This window comes from Perognathus longimembris, chromosome 3, assembly GCF_023159225.1.
Source record: "Perognathus longimembris pacificus isolate PPM17 chromosome 3, ASM2315922v1, whole genome shotgun sequence".
Lineage (NCBI taxonomy): Eukaryota > Metazoa > Chordata > Mammalia > Rodentia > Heteromyidae > Perognathus > Perognathus longimembris.
Window position 1 is genome coordinate 81588585 of NC_063163.1, and position 21428 is coordinate 81610012.

A 21428-nucleotide genomic window follows, 5' to 3' on the forward strand; every position below is an offset into this window, starting at 1 on the left:
AGCAGAGAGCAGGAGGATCAAGTGTTTGACTCAGGCAGAGTGGCTCATGCCTATAATCCTTGTTACTCAGAAGTCTTGAGATCTGAGGTTCTAAGCCAGCTGGAAAGATAGATCTAAGATACTCTTATCTCCAACTAGCCACCCAAAAGCCAGGACTGGGGGTGTGGCTGAAGTGATAGGATGCCACCCTGAGCAAAAAAGCCAAGGAAAAGCAAGAAGGCCCTAAATTCAAGCCTCAGTATTGACATAGGCATGGGCGCGCATGCGTGCATGCACACACATACATACACACAGAGTTTGAGGCTAGCCTGCAGAGACACAGAGAGAGACAGAGTCAAAGAGACAAGATAGACACAGAAAGAACAAAAATACTGGGATTAAAATAACTTGATTAAACTTAGAAGACCTCATCAGATGTCTTTCATTCATTCACTCACCCACTCAACTAACATTTATTGAGTGCCTGCTATTTGCTGCAGTATTTTAGGTGTTAAAGGGACTGCAGGAGACACACCAGGCAAAAGTCCCCTGATCAGCCTGGGGCTGTAGCTGTGATACAGACCCCAAGTTCAAACCCCCATACCACAAAATAAACTATAGCAGAAGATGACAACTATCCCATCTTACCTATATTTTATCACCATTCATGTAGCCTTCTTTAAAAGCAACATTTTTTTTCTCGTCTACATCGATGGGAAAGGATTATGTTTTCTTCCTTCTGCCCAGCATTTTGAATTAGAAAGAAGCCATACTTAAGTGATTAAAAACAACAACAAAAAACTGGTCTTAGAGCTCAAATCCTGGTCCCAGGATGTATGAATGTGTGTGACTTAAACTTCTTTAAGGTTAAAGTTCTCTGAAGGTCAAATAAAGGGGCCTTCTTTGGAGCTTGCTGGAGAATTAATGTCAGATGATGCTTTTCTGAGATTATTTATATCAAGCCAGCAGCTGGTTCCCCTTGTCTCCCATCCACTCTGGAAGAGCCTCTCCTCTCACCTTGCCACCCTGGAGCCCTGGTTAACCTCCTAAGTGCTTAGATGCAGGTCTCATTTTTAGGCCTTTTCTTCTGGACGGGACCAGCTTTTACAACAAAAACAGAGGCTGAAAGATGTTCTAATGCTATGCATTTTGTGTAGCAGAAAGAATCTGGGAACCAATCCAGGAGTTTCAGACCTCTTCTGACCTCCTAAAGCTGCAAGATCCATTAGTAGTCACCCCATTTCTCTAAATATGTTTCCTACCCATATAATGTGGAATGTTTTCCTTCCTCCCAGGAATGTGGTAAGGATTAAAGAAACCAAAATGTTTGATAAAAAGGAGAGAAGGTTTCATAAATATTACTTGTTGTTGTTGTTATTATTATCATTCTGGGGCTTGAATTCAGGGCTTGGGTGCAGAGCTTTTTTTTTTTTTTTTTTTCGCTCAAGGCTAGCGCTCTACCACTTTGAGCCCCAGCTCTACTTCCGGCTTTTTGGTGGTTAATTGGAGATGGGTCTCACGAACTTTCTGGACGGGGCTGGCCTCGAACTGTGGGATCCTCAGATCCCAGTCTCCTGAGTAGTTTAGGGATTGCAGGTGTGGACACAGGCGCCGGGCTTTGGTTTGCATTTCAGTGTCCTTTCCGGCGGTCTCAGGCGCCCTTCACCAACCTGTGGCTTGGCAGTCGGAGATGCTGTCGCCGAGAGGAGGTCGGCTGAAGGTTAGCGACCGCGGAGCCGAATGGTCGCCATAGTAACGAGCACTTCACCATCGATGAGGGGCATGACATTTCGCAGGCAGAGCAGCTTTGCTCCTCCGCAGGCGACCGGTGGCAGCAAAGGACAGCGCCCGGGGCGGGAGGGGGGGGGGGAGGTGACCGTCCCAAGGGACCCGCGACAAACAGACGTCCCTAAACACGGCCATCTCCACCACCGCCAATTTCAAACTCCCAAGACCTGCCGGGCGGGCCTGTCTCTCCCTTCCTCCTATTGGTCACCAGCCTAAGGAAGGAACAATTTGATTGGCTTTCCCCTTCACTTCCTCTATTCCCTTTAAGGACTTGTGTAGGGCCTGGTTTGCGACGTTAGCTGTCTATCATAGAATCCGCAACGATGATTGGTGTAGATACAGTTAAGATCCGCCCACTCCCGTCCCGGGATTCAAACGTGGCGGCGGGAGGCCCGGGAACGCGGGGCGCAACCTGGGCCCGTCAGCAGACTGTGAGTTCCGCCACCCTCACTCCCCTAATTCCCTGCCAGGTCTGGGGGGAGGGCGGCCTTCGTCCCCCACCAGCCGCGCCCTCAGGACTGAGGGGTGGGGTCGGGAGGATGTTCCCGCGTCCCCACCCTCCAGGGGAGCTGGAGGTGCCTGAGGCCAGGCGAGACCTGGTTCTCGTATTAGACGGGCGGGAGGCTGCGGAGGTTCCGCTGCCTCCCGTCAGCTGGATCCGCTTCGTGCTCTCTGTTGGAGCCTGGCAGCGAGCTCCTTCCTCACTATCTGTGCGACCTTAGCGATCGAGTCAACCTCTCTGTTCTCACGTTCTCTCTCAGTCTCCGGGTGTGCCCAGCTCCTCCAACCCCTTTCACCCCTGTCCCCCTTTCCCGGTGCACCAGCCCTTGTGATCTCCTTACTGTTGTTGGTTAGAGAGGCCTGCGCCTGCCTCAGGACCCTTGTCCCTGCCCTGGCTGTTACTTCTGGCAGGGATATTATTCCCCCTCCCGCCCCCACCCTTAGATATTAATGAGGTTTGTTCTCGGGGAAGTTTACTCTTTTTTTTTTTTTTTTTTTTTGGCCAGTCCTGGGCCTTGGACTCAGGACCTGAGCACTGTCCCTGGCTTCTTCCCACTCAAGGCTAGCACTCCGCCACTTGAGCCACAGCGCCGCTTCTGGCCGTTTTCTGTATATGTGGTGCTGGGGAATGGAACCTAGGGCCTCGTGTATCCGAGGCAGGCACTCTTGCCACTAGGCTATATCCCCAGCTGGAAGTTTACTCTTACACTGAGAAATTGCACCACCCATTCTGCCCTGACGTTCTTTGCACTGACCTTGCTTTATTTATTTTGAAAATTCCACAGTATCCCCTTGCAACATACTATATATAGTTTGTTTATTTGTAAGTCTTTCAATTCAGTAACTAGTCACAGTTACCATGTGCCAGGCTCCTGTATGCTTGTTATGTGGAGACATAAGTCCTTAGCTTTCTGGGGCTTACATTCTTATTAATTAAGAATTAATTTTTATGCTAGTCAGGAGGCTTGAACTCAGGGCCTGGGTGCTTGCTCCTGTTCTTCCACTTCAGCCACAGCTCCACTTCTGGCTTTTTGCTGGTTCGTTGGAGATTATTGAGAATCGCATGGACTTTTTCTGGTTAGGCAGGCTTTCAATCCTGATCCTCAGATCTCAGCTTCCTGAGTAGCTAGGAATACAGCTGTGAACCACAGATGCTTGGATTTACATTCTAAGTTTTATTTTGGGGGGGGGGGTGGTGGTGGCAGATAGTGAACAACTTCACAATGAGAGCATTTGTCAGAGAGGTGTATCACTACCTCTGGCTGTAGGGAGGAAACTTTCTAGGTTTTCCTCTCTATGGTCAGCCTGAGAGCTTCCTAAAACTAATTTGAGGGTGGCTGGTTTTCACCTCCCTATCCTGATAGCTTGAAGGAGATCAGATCTGTCAACACCTTCCTGCTTAAAACATCAGTAACACTCACTTGACCTTTCTTCCATATTCTTCAGCACCAGTGGGGAGATGTTGAAGTTCAAGTATGGAGCCAGGAACCTACAGGATGCTGGTATTGCTGAGTCCATTTCCAGCCGGGCCTCCAGGCTGAATCTCTTCTTCCAGGTAATAAGTTTCCTGCCAGTGATCATCACCTGTGTTTAATTCCTTGTCATTTGTTCTTCTTTGTATTCTAGGACCAAGGCTAATACTTAGGTGAAATACTACTTAAACCCCCCCCCCCCCAAAGGATCTGGGCTTGAACTCGGCATTGAGGTTTTGCTTGGCTTTCTTTCTTTCTTTTTTTTTTTTTTTGGCCAGTCCTGGGCCTTGGACTCAGGGCCTGAGCACTGTCCCTGGCTTCTTTTTGCTCAAGGCTAGCACTCTGCCACCTGAGCCACAGCGCCCCTTCTGGCCGTTTTCCATATATGTGGTGCTGGGGAATCGAACCAAGAGCTTCATGTGTAGGAGGCAAGCACTCTTGCCACTAGGCCATATTCCCAGTCCTTGCTTGGCTTTCTTTTTTTTTTTGCCAGTCCTGGGCCTTGGACTCAGGGCCTGAGCACTGTCCCTGGCTTCTTCCTGCTCAAGGCTAGCACTCTGCCACTTGAGCCACAGCGCCGCTTCTGGCCGTTTTCTGTATATGTGGTGCTGGGGAATCGAACCTAGGGCCTCATGTATCCGAGGCAGGCACTCTTGCCGCTAGGCTATATCCCCAGCCCCTTGCTTGGCTTTCTTGATCACTGCTGGTGTCCTACCACTTGAGCTTCACTTCTGAGTCAGCTTTTTGATGGATGGTGTTGGAGATGGAATCTTATAGACTTTTCTGCCCAGGCTGGCTTTGAACCATGATCCTCTGGATTTCAGCCTCCTGGGTAGTAAGATTACAGGCGTTTGGCACCACTACCTAGCTGTATTTGATGTTTTATAGGTACTGAACATATTTAGAAAGGGAGCCATTGTGAAGGCACCTGAACTTACCCTGGAAGTTCTTTTTTTTTTGGAAGTCCTGGGGCTTGAACTCAGGGCTTGGGCACTTTCCCTGAGCTTCATTGCTCAAGGCTAGCACTCTATCACTTGAGCCATAGCACCAATTCTGGCTTTTTCTGTTTATGTGTTACTGAGGCATTGAACCCAGGGCTTCATGCATGCTAGGCAAGCACTCTACCACTAAGCCACATTCCCAGCCCCCTGGGAGATCTTATACTTTCTCATACCTCTTATTCTAAACATTCTAATATTCTAAACTTTTATTCTAAACATTCTCCTTTATTTTGAAGAAAGATACTTAAAATAAAAACAGTAACAACCCAAAACTTAGTTCATTTAAGGGATATTACTTTTTTAGATTAAAGACAATAATTTGATAGTACTTGTGCCACTCAGAACCCTCTCGAGATGAATAACATTTCCTTCATCTTAGAAATGTTAACATTTAAAGTCATGAAATTATTTCTTTAAATTTGAAAATTTTTTTTTTATAAAGGTGATGTACAGAGGGGTTACAGTTACATAAATCAGGCAAAGAGCACATTTCTTTATGGACAGTTTTACCCCTTCCCTGCTCTCTCTCACTTTTTCCCTCCCACCCCCACCCACAAGTTGTAGAGTTCATTTTCAACATAGTGTCTAATAAGTGCGACAGCTGCATTTGTTCACCCTTTGTCCTCCCGTTTCAATGCCCCCACGACAGATAAACACATAAGACAAAAAGAAAACAAAAATAACAAGGAATAAAACCCCTCTTGTTTCCATTTCCTGGAGTTCATTTTGATAATTATTATTTTATATGATCAGAGGCACATAGGCATTGTGCCTTTGTGTTCCTCTCCTAAGAATATCCCCCTTTAGTCTCTGTATCTGAATGCCTAGACAAAATGTTCCCCTGTTAAGCTGGATGCTAGTTACTCACACCTATAATCCTAGCTATTTGGGAGGCTGAGAATAGAAGGATTATGGTTCAAGGTCAGCTTGGGCAGAAAAGCCCATGAAACTCTTTCCTTCCTTCCTTCCTTCCTCCCTCCCTCCCTCCCTCCCTCCCTCCCCCTCCCTTCCGTTTGGTAAGGTCCACTTCCAGGAGGGCTCCATGCAGATGCCCTCCCCCTGTTTAAGTCTGGGCCAAGTACTTGAGTTACCTAGGCAACTGGCACACCGGGAGGTGGTTACCTCCCCTTTCTCTGAGGTCACATTAATCTACCTGGACGTATCTCCCACCTTTCCCTATATAATCTGGCTCAACACAGTCCCCGCTATTTCCTTTTCTCTCTTATTCTCTATTGCTCTTTTCTCTTTCCCTCCTTCCTCTCTGTCTCCCCATGCCTCCATCTTGTGTGGGCTGGCAGTTTACTTTTTCCCCAATAAACTCCTTTCTGCCTGAACCAAGTAGTAGGTTTCCTTTCCCGCAAATCTTACATCTGGTGCTGTGACTCAGGAGGGGACAGAGTCAGGAGTTGACAGATCTCCTCCCTCTTATCTTCTGAGGGTTAATCTGCCTCCTTGACCGCCCCTCCTCAGACCAGACTGCTGAAATCCAGAGGAAACTCACCTCTGATTTCTTGCCTTTACTGTTGCTGGCTACAAATCCACCATACCATCTCATCTACTCTCTCTTGCTCCTTTCTCTCTTTTTCCCTTCTTCCTTCCCCTCTGTGTCCCACAGGCTGGCAGTTTGCTTTCCCCCCAATAAACTCCTTTCTGCCAGAAATGTGTGGCAGGTTTCCTTTCCCGTGAACCTTTCTTTCTTTCTTTCTTTCTTTCTTTCTTTCTTTCTTTCTTTCTTTCTTTCTTTCTTTCTTTCTTTCTTTCTTTCCTTCCTTCCTTCCTTCCTTCCTTCCTTCCTTCCTTCCTTCCTTCTTTCTTTCTTTTTCTCATTCTTTGTCTCTCTCTCTCTCTCTCTCTTTTTTTTTTTTTTGCCAGTCCTGGGGCTTGAACTCAGGGCCTGGGCTCTGTCCCTGAGCTTCTTTTGCTCAAGGCTATCACTCTACCACTATGAGTCACAGCGCCACTTCTGGCTTTTTCTGTGCATATGGTACTGAGGAATCAAACCCAGGGCTTCATGCAAGCTAGGCAAGCACTCTACCACTAAGCCATATTTCCAGTCTGAGACTCCATTTCATTGGAAAGAAACTGGGTGAGGTGGTGCATAGTAGTCATCCCAGCTAGGAGGAGGGGGTCTGTAATAGTAGTTTGAGGTCCAGAAGCATGTTCATACAGAAATCAAAACTCTTATCTAAAAAATAACCAGTGCAAAAATGCCTGGGGGTATGACTCAGCAGTAGAGCACCTTCCTAGTAAGCATAAAGCCCTGAATTCAAACCCCAGTAGTACCAAAAGAAATTCCCAGTTTATTACAAAATAGGAACTCATTTCTTTCTTTCTTTTTTTTTTTTGCCAGTCCTGGGCCTTGAACTCAGGGCCTGAGCACCGTCCCTGGCTTCTTTTTGCTCAAGGCTAGCACTCTGCCACTTGAGCCACAGCGCCATTTCTGGCCGTTTTCTGTATATGTGGTGCTGGGGAATTGAACCCAGGTCTTCATGTATACAAGTCAAGCACTCTTGCCACTAGGCCATATTCCCAGCCCTAGACACTCATTTCTTAAGGGTTTGTAATATGCCAATTGTGTAATAACTGTGGCTTCTGCGCTGGGCCCATAACTAGTATGTTCCTTATCAGCTTCATAACAGGAACTGTTTCTTCTTCTTCTATTATTATTATTATTATTATTATTATTATTATTATTATTTTGGTGGGTTGTGGGGCTTGAACTCAGCACTTGGGTGCTGTCACTGAGTCTCTCTCTCTCTCTCTCTCTCTCTCTCTCTCTCTCTCTCTTTCTCTTTCTCTTTCTCTTTGCTCAAGGCTAATACTCTACCACTTTGAGCCACATTGCCACTTCTGATTTTCTGGTGGTTAATTGGAGTGAGTCTTAGGGACTTTCTTGTCTGGGATAGCTTGGAACTGTAATCTTCAGATCTCAGCCTCCTGAGTAGCTAGGATTACAGGTGTGAGCCATCAGCACCTGGCTACCTGGTGATGTGTGTGTGTGTGTGTGTGTGTGTGTGTGTGTGTGAGTGTGTGTGAGAGAGAGTATGTCCCAGTACTGGGACTTGAACTCGGGGTTCAGGTGGCTCAAGTGGTAGAGCATCTACTTGGTAAGTGCCAGGTCCTGAATTCAAATCCATTCACCTACCCCAATAGAAAAAATAAACCCTCTACTTAAAGACTAGATTGCCTCCTACTGTATCACCTCTACCACCTTCATGTTTTTGCTCTGGGGACTAAATCCCCAGAATGTGAACCTAAGGACAAACCATCCTCTTCCTGGCATAGAGAAGTTATTAGTGCAAGTGTAGCATGCACCTGCCTTTGATCTCCAGTGACTGGCAAAGCTGTTCCCATCTAGGCTGTTCCAGGGAGGTTTGGCTACATTAACAATTTGTTTCCCATTTAGGTAAATCCTTGAGACGGATCCCAGTTTGTCTTCCTCCTTTCCACCCAGCAGCACTTGCTAGCTAGCGGTGTTCTAGGTCAATGGTTGGCAGACTTCCAGAGCCAGAGAAATATCACCAGTCACTAGGAGGGCATAGCTCTGTGAGCTTTTTATTTTGCCAAGTAAGGAGGTAGAAAACAAATATAAAGAAAAACCTATTACCTCCTGGCCTTTTTTTTCTTTCATAAAGAAAGGGCATTTTAAGAAAACACCAAGAGAGAAAGAATAGCATCTCAGAATAAAGGCCCGATTTTCAATCTGAATACATTCAGCTTTATGAAAAGAAGCATCGTGTAACGTTTATTTCTTTCTCAGTTCGCTGTGGGCTGTTGAAAACTTAGTAATAATTAGAGACCTCTTGGTCTAGTTGGTCTAAGCTCACCAAGGAACAGTAGAAACAAAGAATCCATTTTTATGAATTAGGGGGCAACTGTGGCTACAGTGGCAGCTAGGGCAGCCTTGTGACCAGGGTTAGCCAATCCCTGATTGAGTTCTGAATCTCCTGGGGGGAAAAATAACTTGTTCATAAAACAGATTTTAAGTGGTAATCTAGAAGATTTTGATTCAGGAGGTTAGGGGTAGGGACAGAGAATCAGTTTGATTTTTGGATAGGTGTTCCTCCCTCCCCCCAGTTCTCTACTGATTCAAATGTAACCAGTCTTTAGGTTATTCAAGCTACTGTGTCACAAGTTAAAAGATTGATTCCCAAAGTTAAAAGAATGATTTTTTTTTCCTTCCTTAGGATTCTGCAGGCTCATTAGAGTCAACGAGGTAACTCTTTGCTTTACCCTATGACATTACTAGTCACCTCTGAGATTGGACATCTGGGTACTGACTGCTGGCTTGTGCCCCTCTGTTCCTGTAAGGGGCCTCCTTGCTCCATATTTTTCATCAGTCAAGAGTGTAGTCCAGGGCTGTTAACTTTTTTCTTTCTTTTCCTTTTCCTTTTTTTTTTTTTTTGTTGTTGTTGATCCTGGGGCTTGAACTCAGGGCCTGGATGTTGTTCCTCAGCCTTTTTGAGCTCAAGGCCAGCACTCTACCACTTGAGCTACAGTGCCACTTCTGGCTTTTTCTGTGGAGTTTATTGGAGATAAGAGTCTCAGAGTTTCCTGCCTGGGCTGGCTTTAAACTGCGGTCCTCAGATCTCAGCCTCCTGAGTAGCTAGGATTATAGGCATGAGCCACTAGTGCCTGGCTTTTTTTTTTTTTTTTAAGTAATAATCATTTTACATTTTGAGAGTCATAGAGTCTCTGTTGCAACTGCTAAACATTGCCATTGTAGCACAAAAATAGCCTGGGACAATATGAAAATGAGTAGGCGGCAGCTGTGTTCTAGTAAAACTTTATTTCTACAGAGAAGCAGTCGACCATATTTGGCCCATGGGCTATCAGTTTGCTGATTACTGATCTAGCCCAAGCTTCTAAACTTGGCTTCCCCAAACAGCAAAGTAGAAATTACCAGGCTTCTTAAGGGCTTCATTGACCCCCCAACTGGCTCGTGTCACTTGAGTCACTTTCTTTTGTTTGAAATGAGTCTCAAACAAAACCCAAAGTCTTGAAAAAGAGGCATGGCCTGTGCTTAGAGAGTTGGAGAATTGGAGCTCCAGTGGTGCATTCGGTTAGTGTGCGGTACTTATGAGAGTTGGAAGAACTCTTGTTGCCATTTTGTGGGTAGGGTCACTACATAACTTAAGGCCAGGCATATAGAAATCATTGCTCTAGACTTCAGGTTGTAGACTTGTGTCTTGAGAGAGACAGGCAGTGGGTATGTGTGAGTCAAATCTGCAGGAATTCCAGAGCATATGAGCTGCCTAGAAGGGTCGCACCTCTTACCCCCAGCTCATTATCACCAGGCAGGAGTGTGGGGGGTGGGTAACATTGCTGGATCTGCCAGTGTTTCAAGAAAAGCCAGACAGTCCTCTTTCCCTCCCCACCCCTGCATTCTCTCTCCTCTCCTCCTCTCTCCTTTTGTGTCAGTACTGGGACTGAACTCATTGCTTGGGCACTGTCCCTTAGTTCTTTTTGCTCAAGGCTCGTGCTCTACCACTTGAGCCACAGCTCCTCTTCTAGCTCTTTGCTGGTTATTTGGAGATAAGAACCCAAAGGCTTTCTTACCTAGGCTGGTTCTAAACCATGATCTTCGGATCTCAGCCTCCTGAGTAGCTAGGATTACAGGCATGAACTACCATTGGCACCTGACCAGACATTCCCTTTTTTCTTTCTCTCTGTTTCTCTTGTATGGATGACATCTGATATTTTAAGTATTGGCAGATAATTTCAGTTATTTTGCACACTACAGGCCAAACAAAACATGTCTATGTTCTAGACACATTCTGTCAGTTTTTTAACTGTTCCTCCAGGTCATGAATAAATTCAACTTTGATAGTTAACTCCAATCATGTCACTCCAAATGATTTAAGGACATTGAGGTTGTAGTCACAAACTCCTGGGCACCCGTGGAAGAGATGCTAGTCATCATTTCCTGTTGTAAAGACATGGGAACGTGTCAGAACTGACAGGGCCCAGAGTAAGCCTTCCCACCGGTTTCAGGTCAGTGAGGGACTTTTTCTTAGGAGTGACATGCTTGTAACATTTTTCTTCCAGGCTTTGGGCAAAGACAAAAGCAGTGATGGAATCACACAAGCAATCACTTGATGATTACCAGTTGACTGTTGCTTAAAGGGATCAAGTCACACCACTGTGCTCTTCCCATATCGTGAGCAGTTAGTTGAGTTGGTGGCTTGCAGTATACTTGGTGTGGATATTATCGATCAAAGCTTTTCATTATTGACAGTTTCTCCATCTGCTGTTTACTGTTTGCAGGGGAAAGCACCCTTTATGACTCAACAGCAGATGTCTGCTCTTTCCAGAGAAGGGATATTAGATGCCCTCTTTGTTCTCTTTGAAGAATGCAGTCAGCCTGCTCTGATGAAGATTAAGCATGTGAGCAACTTTGTCCGGAAGTGTAAGTTTAGAGAATTTCTTTCTTTTTTTGTTTGATGATGATGATGATGATGATGTAGGGTTGGAACTCAGCCCTATGGGGAAATGTGTCTTGAACACCATCCTGATAGGGATAAGCAGAGGCCCACTGGAGGCAGAGTGAGGTAGAAGTGGTTGACCATAGTGGGTGAAAGCTCTGGTCTGAACAAGGCTGACTGAAGGTTCATGTTCCTTTGTAGTCACAAGTGACAGGGACTTATCTTATAGAGCAAATTTATTGACTCAGAACTGAGAGATCCAAGGATGAGGCAAGCTTCAGGCATGGCTATTTCCAAGACTTAAATGATGTCTTCCAGTCTGTCCTTACACTCACCTTGAGCTCTCTCCATTGGGCATAGTAGAGACACATTCTTTAATTTCAACAAACTTGATTTACCTTAACTAGCTTAGTTTAACCTTAAAACCATGGTGAAAATTTTGTATAGTAACAATTCTGGATTAATTTGTTTATTCATTTATTGTTGCTGGGGATTGTATACAGGGACTTGTGCATGTTAAACACATATTCTACTGTTGAGTTCTATCCTTAGCTCCCTGGGTTGTTTTTGTCTTTATGCCCACATATATGGCTTCAACATCAGGGGCTAGGGAGCTATAATTGGTGTTGTTTAATTTCAAGCAGAGATTTGCTGGGGCACCACTCAGTCTCATTTGTTGGCCTACAAGCCTAAACTATTTATTTGCCTTTAGCCCTTGAAGTGAAGACTTGCTGAGCTCTCACCTCTCTGGTCTCTAGCTAAGCTGCCTATGCATGTGTCAGCTCAGGGATCCTAAGAGCACAGGAATAGAAGCTGTGGGGCTATTGAAGGATTTGTACTAGGAAGGACATAGCATCTCTTCATTCACCTGCTGTATTAGTCAGCTTTCCATTACTGTAGCAAAATCCTTGAGTTGACATCAGAAGGAAACAAAAGGTTCATTTTGGCTGCTAAGTGGAAGACCTCTCACTAGGCCCCACCCCTTCAAGAGGTAGCCTTTGTTGTCTGTCCTGTGGCTCCTCCAGGTGGACTCCATACACTGGCAAGCAGAAAGCACAGCCTGGAGGGGCCTTGGGAGTGTCCTAATGGGTAAGGGTGGGTGCTTTTCACCATGTCCTAAAATTGCCATGCTGGGGGCTAAGTCTTTGACACATGGGCCTGAGGGGCATTCTAGAACCCAACTACAGCAGCCATATTCCATGCAGGGGTGCGGAACTTCTACACTGAGGGTATATAAGGCCCAGAAAATCATTTGATATATTACAAGACAGACATATACATTTCTTGCATGCTTTGATTTTCCTTTTTTTGGCCAGCTTCCTGTATTTATATGGCCTGAAATTCTGCGATAAATACCCAAATGGCCATGGGCAGAAAAAAGATGTCCCACCTTTGGAACTAGTCATAGGGCTGCCTAGAATTCCCTGCACAAGGACATGAGTCCCAGGTGTCCATCTTTTACTGGGTACTACACCCTGCCCAGGAGTCATACTCTTACTTTTTAATTCATATAGTCCAAAGGAAGATCCTGATTGGCTAGGTTTGGGTCATTTTCTCGCCTGAATGTGAAGTATTCCAATCAGAATCGTCTGAATTCTGAGAGGGGTCAGGACACTGATTACCAGGGCTTTGTGGAATGGAAATGTATAATTAATTACCTGAAAGAGCTGGAGGGGGCTTGAGTAAGCAAAATTGACATATGTTGACAATTGTGGCCTTCAGTATTTTACATGTACCTTATCTGTTCTCAGTTTCCTCACAGGCAGAAATTGGGGGAATGTATGTGTAATTAGGCCATGAATGAGTTAATTTGACTAGCTTTATGTTCCTAGTATATCATAGATAACAAATGTTGACCAGCAGTGATAACCATAAACCTGATGATGTTTAAGACATTGTGTATCTTTAAAATGTACTTGAGGTGTTTGTTCATCATTCTGTATTTATTTGATTATGATTCCACTTCCTCTTCTTTAAATTCTTAAGTAGGGAGTGGGAGGGGAAGGAAATGCCATGACAGGAACTAAGCCATCTTCAGACCCCTTCCTTAGTCTTAAGCCTCCCCCCTGGTTACATTCAAAGCATCCTATCATCAAGAACCATTGAGCAGCCAGGGGGGCTTGCTTTAGTGGAAGGTAGACTTTTTCAAGTAGAACTCTCTTCTGGGGAATTGCTTCACAGTTTTGAAGAGGCTTCCTGGGGAGAACTGTGAAGAGACCATGATTGAAATCCAGTGATTACTTTTGTATGATCCCCATCCCCCCACTCCCTTTTAAGCCTTCTGTTATGGAATGTAAGCTTTGCTTTTCTGAGTGGAGAAGGGGCCATCATCAGCTGCTACTGCCAAGTTTCTTGGGTCTCCCATAGGATTTGAGTCTCTCTCTCTCTCTCTCTCTCTCTCTCTCTCTCTCTCTCTCTCTCTCTCTCTCTCTCTCTGTTTCTCTATCTCTGCCAGTACTGGGGCTTGAACTTGGGGCCTCTTGCTCTCTCTTAGCTTTTTGCTCAAGGGATGGTGCATTACCTATTTGAGCCACATCTCTTTTTGGGGCCCTTTGTTGGCTAATTGGAGATAAGAGTTCTTTCAGATTTGTCTACTCAGGTTGGCTTTGTACCACAGTCCCTCAGCCTCCTGAGTAGCTAGGATTACATGGTGAGCCATCAGCACTCAGCAGAAATGGAGATTTCCTTTGGGGCAGTGAGGTAGCTCTGAAGTAGAGATGTCCCTGACCTTAAGCCAAAGGAGGGCAACAAATGGGCATCTGGAAACCAAAGAAGGCATGTGTCATGTAACCAGAGAATATGTTCTGAGAAACGTGGCATTAGGTGATCTTGTCATTGTGGAGACATTATAGAATATATTTAGATGGATCTAGATGGGATAGGTCAATTATTCAACGTGGCACCTTTTTTTTTTTTTTTTTTTTCGGTCAGTCCTGGGGCTTGAACTCTGGGCCTTGCTCGGCACTGTCCCTGAGCTTCTTTTGCTCAAGGCTAGGGCTCTACCACTTGAGCCATAATGCCACTTCTGGCCTTTTCTGTGTTATTTATTGGCAGTAAGTGTTTTATGGACTTTCCTGTCCAGGCTGCTTTGAACTGTGATCCTCAGATCTCAGCTTCCTTAGTAGCTAGGATTACAGGATTGAGCCACCAGTGAGTGCCTGGCTCTGGCATATTTTTTCTTTAAAAAAAAAAAATCAAGTTTTTAATATATCTTTAAAAAATTCACTGATACATAATAATTGTACATATTTGGGGTACAGTGTGGCTGTCTTAATAATACATGTCTATTTTTAAATTATTATTTAGTAGTACAAAGGAGTTACAATTCTGTAAGCATGCTTTTTTTTTTTTGTCTTTTTTGGTACTGGGGTCGAACCCAGGATGTTGCACTTGCTAGGCAAGCGCTTTGCCACTGAGCTACATCCCAGCCCCAGCATGCTTATTTTTAATATGTAGCGATTAGGTCAGGGTCGTTGGTATATCCACTGCTTTGAACATGTGTCATTTCTTTGTTTTGGGAAAGTTCAAAACCCTCTCAATTCATTAGGAGCAGTTTGAAGATGGTGCTGGTGTAACTTGCCATACTTTTTTTTTTTTTTTTTTTTTTGTAAGTAGGACTCTAAAATGGTATTACTACCTGGGCTACATGTTATAATAGGGTGATTTTTTTTTTTTTTTTGGCAGTCCTGGGGCTTGAACTCAGGGCCTGGGCTCTGTCTCTGAACTTCTTTTCCTTAAGGCTAGCACTCTACCACTTGGGCCACAGTTCTACTTCTGGCTTTTTCTGTTTATGTGATACTGAAGAATCCAATCCAGTGCTTCATGCATGTTAGGCAAGCACTCTATCACCAAGCCACATTCTCAGCCCCTCAACAGGATTATTCAAAGCAATTCTTTTTAAAAAAATTAATAAGCATTTATATTATTTTTAAGTAGTTGCACAAAGGGGCTTCGATTCCACCAAGTCAGATTATGAGTACAGTGCATGCTAAGCAATGTCACTACTTTCCATCATTTTCCCCTATCTTTCCCAGCTGCACTCACACCCTCAGCACAATTCCTAACCTAGGATCTAGCAACTTTTTGAAAGTTTCTGAACACTTCAAGGATCTGGCAAAACTCAGACATTTTACGCAAAAGTGTGTGTGTGTGTGCACGCGCACACACGCACTCACACGCCCATGTGCACTTTTCTCAGGAAGAAATTTCATGTAGAATGCTGAGAATAATTAAAAACCAAATAACTTTCTGCCTGTGGGAATACTACTATATTCTAACATAGCCTGGATTTCCTCATTCCTTTCAACATATGCTTCATGGTCCTGATTGTGGCACACATTTAGAAAGTTCCCACTTTTCCTGCTGAAGGGTCTTTGGGTTGTTTGGGATTATTTTTGTTCTTTTCCTCATGAGCATCTTCATAGGTAGATTTTTTTCAGCATATGTGCTGGGGCTTCTGATGAAGGATTGGATTCCTAGAGGCTGAAATGTTGGGTTCCCAAGTTTCAAGAAAGGAAGCGATAGACTCAGCTGTGTTGCTGTTGCTCCTTGGGTGACAAAGCCAGGCCTCCACTGTGTTTCCATTACAGTGTTTTGGGTCTTTGTCTTCACCATAATACTTTGTACTCACTGGACTAGTTAATACTACAGCTAATCGTGCACAGGGATAAAGGAATGATGTATACGGATGTTGAAGGGTTACAGAAACAGCTGATATGGAGAGAAGTCATTAAGAGTCCCCTTGCCTCCCTCTTTTTTAAAAATAGTATTCAATTTGGTTTCAGCATTCCATCTTTCACCTTAATCATCCAAAATCCTTTGGGTCAAAAGACGATTTGGAATGCGAGAGTTTTTAAAAGTCTGTGAGTAGTGTGGTAGTTTTGCCTACAAAGCAGTTTGTCCCACTTGTGAGTGAGATGCTTGGTTGACTCCTGTGACAGACCCAGAGTTATTAAAGTTGAACAACACCATCAGCAACATTGGTGCCCAAGGCCCCATAGAAGTTAAGAGAAATTGATTCTGTGTACTAGCAATGATTAACCGAGAAAGTTACAAGCGAGTGCACTGGTGAATGACAATTCAGCACTCAAATACTTGACACCAGAAACTTGGAAAGAGACAGCAAAGAGAGAACAGGGCTCAGCACAACATTATCAGGGAAGAAGAAAAGGACATGCAGCTTTCAGGTTTCTTCCACATGTTGTTCTCCATGTAGGACCTCTAGATTTCTATTTCATACTGGTCACAGCGAATTTCTATGGATCCACCCATCCCTTGCCCAATTCCTCAGATGATCATGGGATTGGATGTCTTTCTGAAGTGAGAGTGTGTCCATGGAGCTCATCTCATAATGCCTTTGATCCTGCCCTTTGTAACACCACCTTTGCAAAGAAAGAAAGGGAGGATAGGATTCTCTGGGATAATGTGTGTGTGTATATGAGTGTGTGTATGTATGTATAAGTGTATGTTGCATGCACATGTACAGTATATATCCATTATATGCATATGTGTATGTGTGTTTATGTCTATATCATCTATATCTTTATATGTATTGTGTGTGTGCTGAAGATTGAACCCAGGATTTCATGAATGTTAAACACATGCTCTACTATGGACCTACATACCAAACCCAGGATAATTGTAACTACAGGGGTCTCTTGCCCTTTTTCCATGTGTGTGATTTGGTTCTTCTGTTATGCACAAGATCCAGCTTTTAGGACAGTCACTATTGCTTTCCTCATTCTTTTAAGTCAGCATGTACTTGTTCTTTTAGCAATGTCTCTGCTCAGTCCATTCCAGTGTTAATAAGTTCATGCAAGAGACATGTGTTTAGCCTACACTGTGTACATTGAGATGTTGGGCTTGGAAAAGGAATAAAACTATGTTATGAAAAAGTCTGCGCAGATGGACAGGATGTGAACCCTGTAGAGTTCCTTTGGGCAATTAAGAAACTCATTAGCGGTGATGGGAGGGGAGATGTCATGGGTGAGTCAGAGTCTCCCTCTGGTGAGAAGCAATGGAGGTCCTGGGAACAGAAGTGATGGAAGGTAGCCATGGATGAGAACTATGGTGCTGCGTGTGTGTGCGTGCATGTGTGTCTGTGTTTATCCTATTGTCACATATTAAGGTAAGGAAGGTCCTGACACAATGCAAGGGAGATAAAACCTGGCCTGATAGGATAAAACTGAGGAAAACACATGTGAGTAGAATGGAATGATCTGGAAAATGAGAACTATGTTGCCTTTTCACATTATGAGGCAGCAGTGTACATGCTGAAAAGCATATTTGACCTAACACTGCCCTGCAGCCTTTAGAGGAAGGAGAAAAAGCCTGGGTTATATCCTCCCTCCCTATTTTTTTAGTCTACAGGATTCAAATTATAGCTACCATGGAAACCGTACTTTGGAATTTCTGAAGCCCTTAATTTTAACTTAACATATAAAAACACTTTTGTGCTGATTTTATAATTATTCCTGATGGGTGAGAAAATGACTAAATGTCTTTTGACAGTGAAGGAAGTCATAAGAACATTTTTCTTTTTCTCCCCCTTTTGTAAAGATGCATACATTCAAAGTGCTTTATTTACCTGGGTATCACTCGTTCATCTATTGCAGATTCTGACATCGTAGCTGAGTTACAGGAGCTCCAGCCTTCGGCCAAGGACTTTGAAGTGCGAAGTCTTGTAGGTTGTGGTCACTTTGCGGAAGTTCAGGTGGTCAGAGAGAAAGCGACTGGTGACATCTATGCCATGAAAATCATGAAGAAGAAGGCCTTGCTGGCACAGGAGCAGGTAGGAGCATTTTCACATCAGGCCTTTCCTCTTTCTGGACTATAGTGTTCATTGCAGAGACAGTCACCTGCTGGTTTTGCCTCTAGGATCCAGTAAGTCCTCTGACTCTGTCTCTAATTATTCTTGAAAGAGCAAAAAAGACCTGTGGTGGAGTTTAGTTCTTGTTGAACTGATGGAGGTTAATTTAGAAGGCTCACAAACTTCCATCGATTTCTTTGTCCTATAGTTGTATTTTATTTCAGAACCAAGTTTACCTCTTAACTGAGGAATTTAAGATGCTCTTTCCTGACCATTAGCAGGATATTTGGGGACACAGATATGATTGGTGAATCAGGTAGCATAGCATTTGCTTTAGTACAGCTATAGATAACTTGTATGACAGACACATGTATTTGATTTTATGATAAGCCCTTGTAGAAGTTAGATAGAATTGCATTGCAAAGCTGTGGAGTTGCTTTTCCAGTGTGGTATTTTTCTTTCTTTAGGTCTGCTGTCTCTAGACATATTGATTCATTTGTTGTGTTTTAAAGAGAGCGAGAGCTGCCAGCCTTGGAGTTCAGAGAGTAATTTATTAGTTACAGACATCGTAGTGCACATCATGGTTCCGATAATGTACCCAGCTCTGTGGGGAGCTGGCAGGAGGAATTGAAGTTCCATAGCTGTTACTTTCAGGGTTTAACCACAGCCTTGGGAAGTGGAAGAAGAATGCAGATCTATAAAGCAGGTGCTCACCAGTGAAAGCATCACAGAGGGGGGAGAACAATTAAGAAACTCATTAGCGGTGATGGGAGGGGAGATGTCATGGGTGAGTCAGAGTCTCCCTCTGGTGAGAAGCAATGGAGGTCCTGGGAACAGAAGTGATGGAAGGTAGCCATGGATGAGAACTATGGTGCTGCGTGTGTGTGCGTGCATGTGTGTCTGTGTGTCTGCCTGTGTGTCTGTTTAGTGGCTCAGTACAAACACATTGTGAACTGGGGCAAACTGAGGACATTTGAGTGGGATGAGGAATTGGAAGGAAATGTCACATCTACTTTTTTCATAAATTTTACCATTTTAACTACTTTTAGAGTGTGATTTAGTAGTACTAGTGTGCAACCATGTATAGTGCTACTAAAGTACAACCATGACCATCATCCATATCTAGAATTTCCTTATCATCCCAGACAGAGATTCTGTACTCATTCCCCACTGCCATTCCATCCCTCCAAGATTTAAAACAAAATAAGACAAAACAAAACCATCTTGTATTTCTATGGCAACAGGTACAAAGGCAAAGTTCTATACCCTTCCAATAGTTTCCAGATTTCCATCATTTGTTCCCATTGCCACGGACCATTTTTAGAATGGCATTTCCACTTTGTGAGACAGTTGGGGATCATTTAGGCTTCTGGAAAGCGGAGGTTGTGATGGCTCTGGTCCCTGAGGACTTCCATGACATTTTGTGGCTTCCAGGCAGAGAAGCAGCAGAGGGCAGGAAGCCGCTTGTAAGGTCCCAAGAATGGCAGATGTGTACCAGATCCAATAGAGTGTCTCTGCACATACAATATCTGTGTTTGGGGAAGAAAATGTGAGCAACTTTCATAGACAGGAAAAATGACATGATGTCACAAAGAACTTGGAAGACCAGAGGGCAAGGTGCTTGCTAGGTCTCCTACATCTGAGTCAGAACTAATCAATCATCATCACACACTTATGAGCATCTGTGTTTCTAGGTCCTTGAGGAGAGGCACTCAGTGTAGTCTGACCTTGTGATGTGTGTGTGGTAGATGGGAAACAGCGCATGTAAGGAAAAACAAATCCAGCATGCCACACTGCAGGCAGATAATAGCAAAGTTCATACAGGTTTGCCTTCCTCCAGTCAAATGGCCCAAAAGGATCATGTGTGAAGTGTGGGCTTCAGTGTGTGTCCATTCCTCGAGATGGATATAAAAGAAAAATAGGTTTCGTAATGGAATCTCTGTGAGGGTTTGGAACTTAAGGACATGAGTAAAGAAGAGCCACCAAAGGAGAAGCTGAAAGGAAGATTGGAGAGGTGGTGTCTTACAAACAAAGCCTGTCACCCTGGGGAGGCCAGCACACTTGCCCTGAGTGCTGTGACAACCGGAAGAGGTCCTCAGAGACCACTTACTTCAATGGACACTTCAGGGGTCAGATAGTGGTGAGCAAGTTAAGGTGGAGACTGTTCAGTTCAGCAACCTCTGAACAGCTTTTATACTCCAGCATGAAGAAGAATCAGCTCCTTGAGGCAGTACATGGCGGGGTTGGGTTGCTGTTTTCCAAATGGTTGACATTTAGCACTAGGGGTGTGCTAGGTGATTTTTAGGCAATATGTGGACAAACTATTTAAAAACATTTAACTGTTTTGTACTAATTAGCATATAAAAACCTGTAGCTTCCACAGATGCTATTGTAGGAACTAACATGGAAAAAAGGTATACTCCAAGTTAAACTTACTGAAACAGTCACAAATTTATAGAAGAGTGATAAGTTCTACGACCTGTCAGGGTTCTTAGGAGAAATTAACTAGTAAGTTAACACATAAAGCTAACCCTCACACAGTTTTCTTGAAGCATATCCTTCACTTCTGCCTTTATGGATTTAACCAACTACAAACTGAAAATACCTAGGAAGAAAAGATGGCGTGTGTATACCAAAAGGGTAGACGATTTTCTTGCTACTACTGAATTCAGTATTGCTATTTGCATGGCATTCACATTGTATTAAGTATTACAAATAACCTAGAGATGAGTAGAACTATACAGAAAGATCTGTGCAGGTTCTGTGCAAATACTGTGCTATTTTATATAAGGGACTTGAGCTTCTGTGTGATTTGTTATTCATAGTAGTTCTTGAACCAGTTTACCATAGACACACAGACACCCATGCACATAGAATATGCATATGTCCTTATTTTTTGTATGTACACAGATCATACAGATTCTATTTACATGTTAGATGTATACACAAAATACATATGAATGTATATATGCGCACACATATACATGAATAGAATTGACTTACCCTAACTGATGGTTTCTGTGGTGGTGTACATTGGAAAGTCTGAAGGCTGTAGGGCTGGACAACAGGCTGGAAATTTGGGGGGAGAAAAGGGTGATGCATGCTTGAGGCAGAATTTCTTGATCTTTAGGGACTGTTCTCTTCTTCAGGTTTTTCAGCTCGGTGGAAGAGGCCCACCCAGATAATTGAAGATAATCTGTAACTTAAAAGGCAACTGGGGCTGGGGATATAGCCTAGTGGCAAGAGTGCCTACCTCGGATACACGAGGCCCTAGGTTCGATTCCTCAGCATCACATATACAGAAAACGGCCAGAAGTGGTGCTGTGGCTCAAGTGGCAGAGTGCTAGCCTTGAGCGGGAAGAAGCCAGGGACAGTGCTCAGGCCCTGAGTCCAAGGCCCAGGACTGGCCAAAAAAAAAAAGGCAACTGACCGTAGACATAAACTCCCATCGCCT

At 44.0% G+C, this 21428-nt stretch overlaps 1 protein-coding gene across 8 annotated transcripts in view; it reads left to right on the top strand.

Moving 5' to 3' along the window:
* The first annotated feature begins 2172 nt into the window (after nt 1–2172).
* The window catches only part of Cit (citron rho-interacting serine/threonine kinase), a 176565-nt gene continuing 157309 nt past the window's right edge, over nt 2173–21428 (top strand). For all 8 annotated transcript variants that reach the window (XM_048342854.1, XM_048342855.1, XM_048342857.1 and 5 more), the window contains exons 1-4: nt 2173–2198; nt 3715–3823; nt 11009–11150; nt 17781–17956. In XM_048342854.1, coding sequence (XP_048198811.1) covers nt 3728–3823; nt 11009–11150; nt 17781–17956 — 414 coding nt within the window. In that variant the 5' untranslated portion in view covers nt 2173–2198; nt 3715–3727. The remainder of the gene's footprint in view (nt 2199–3714; nt 3824–11008; nt 11151–17780; nt 17957–21428) is intronic.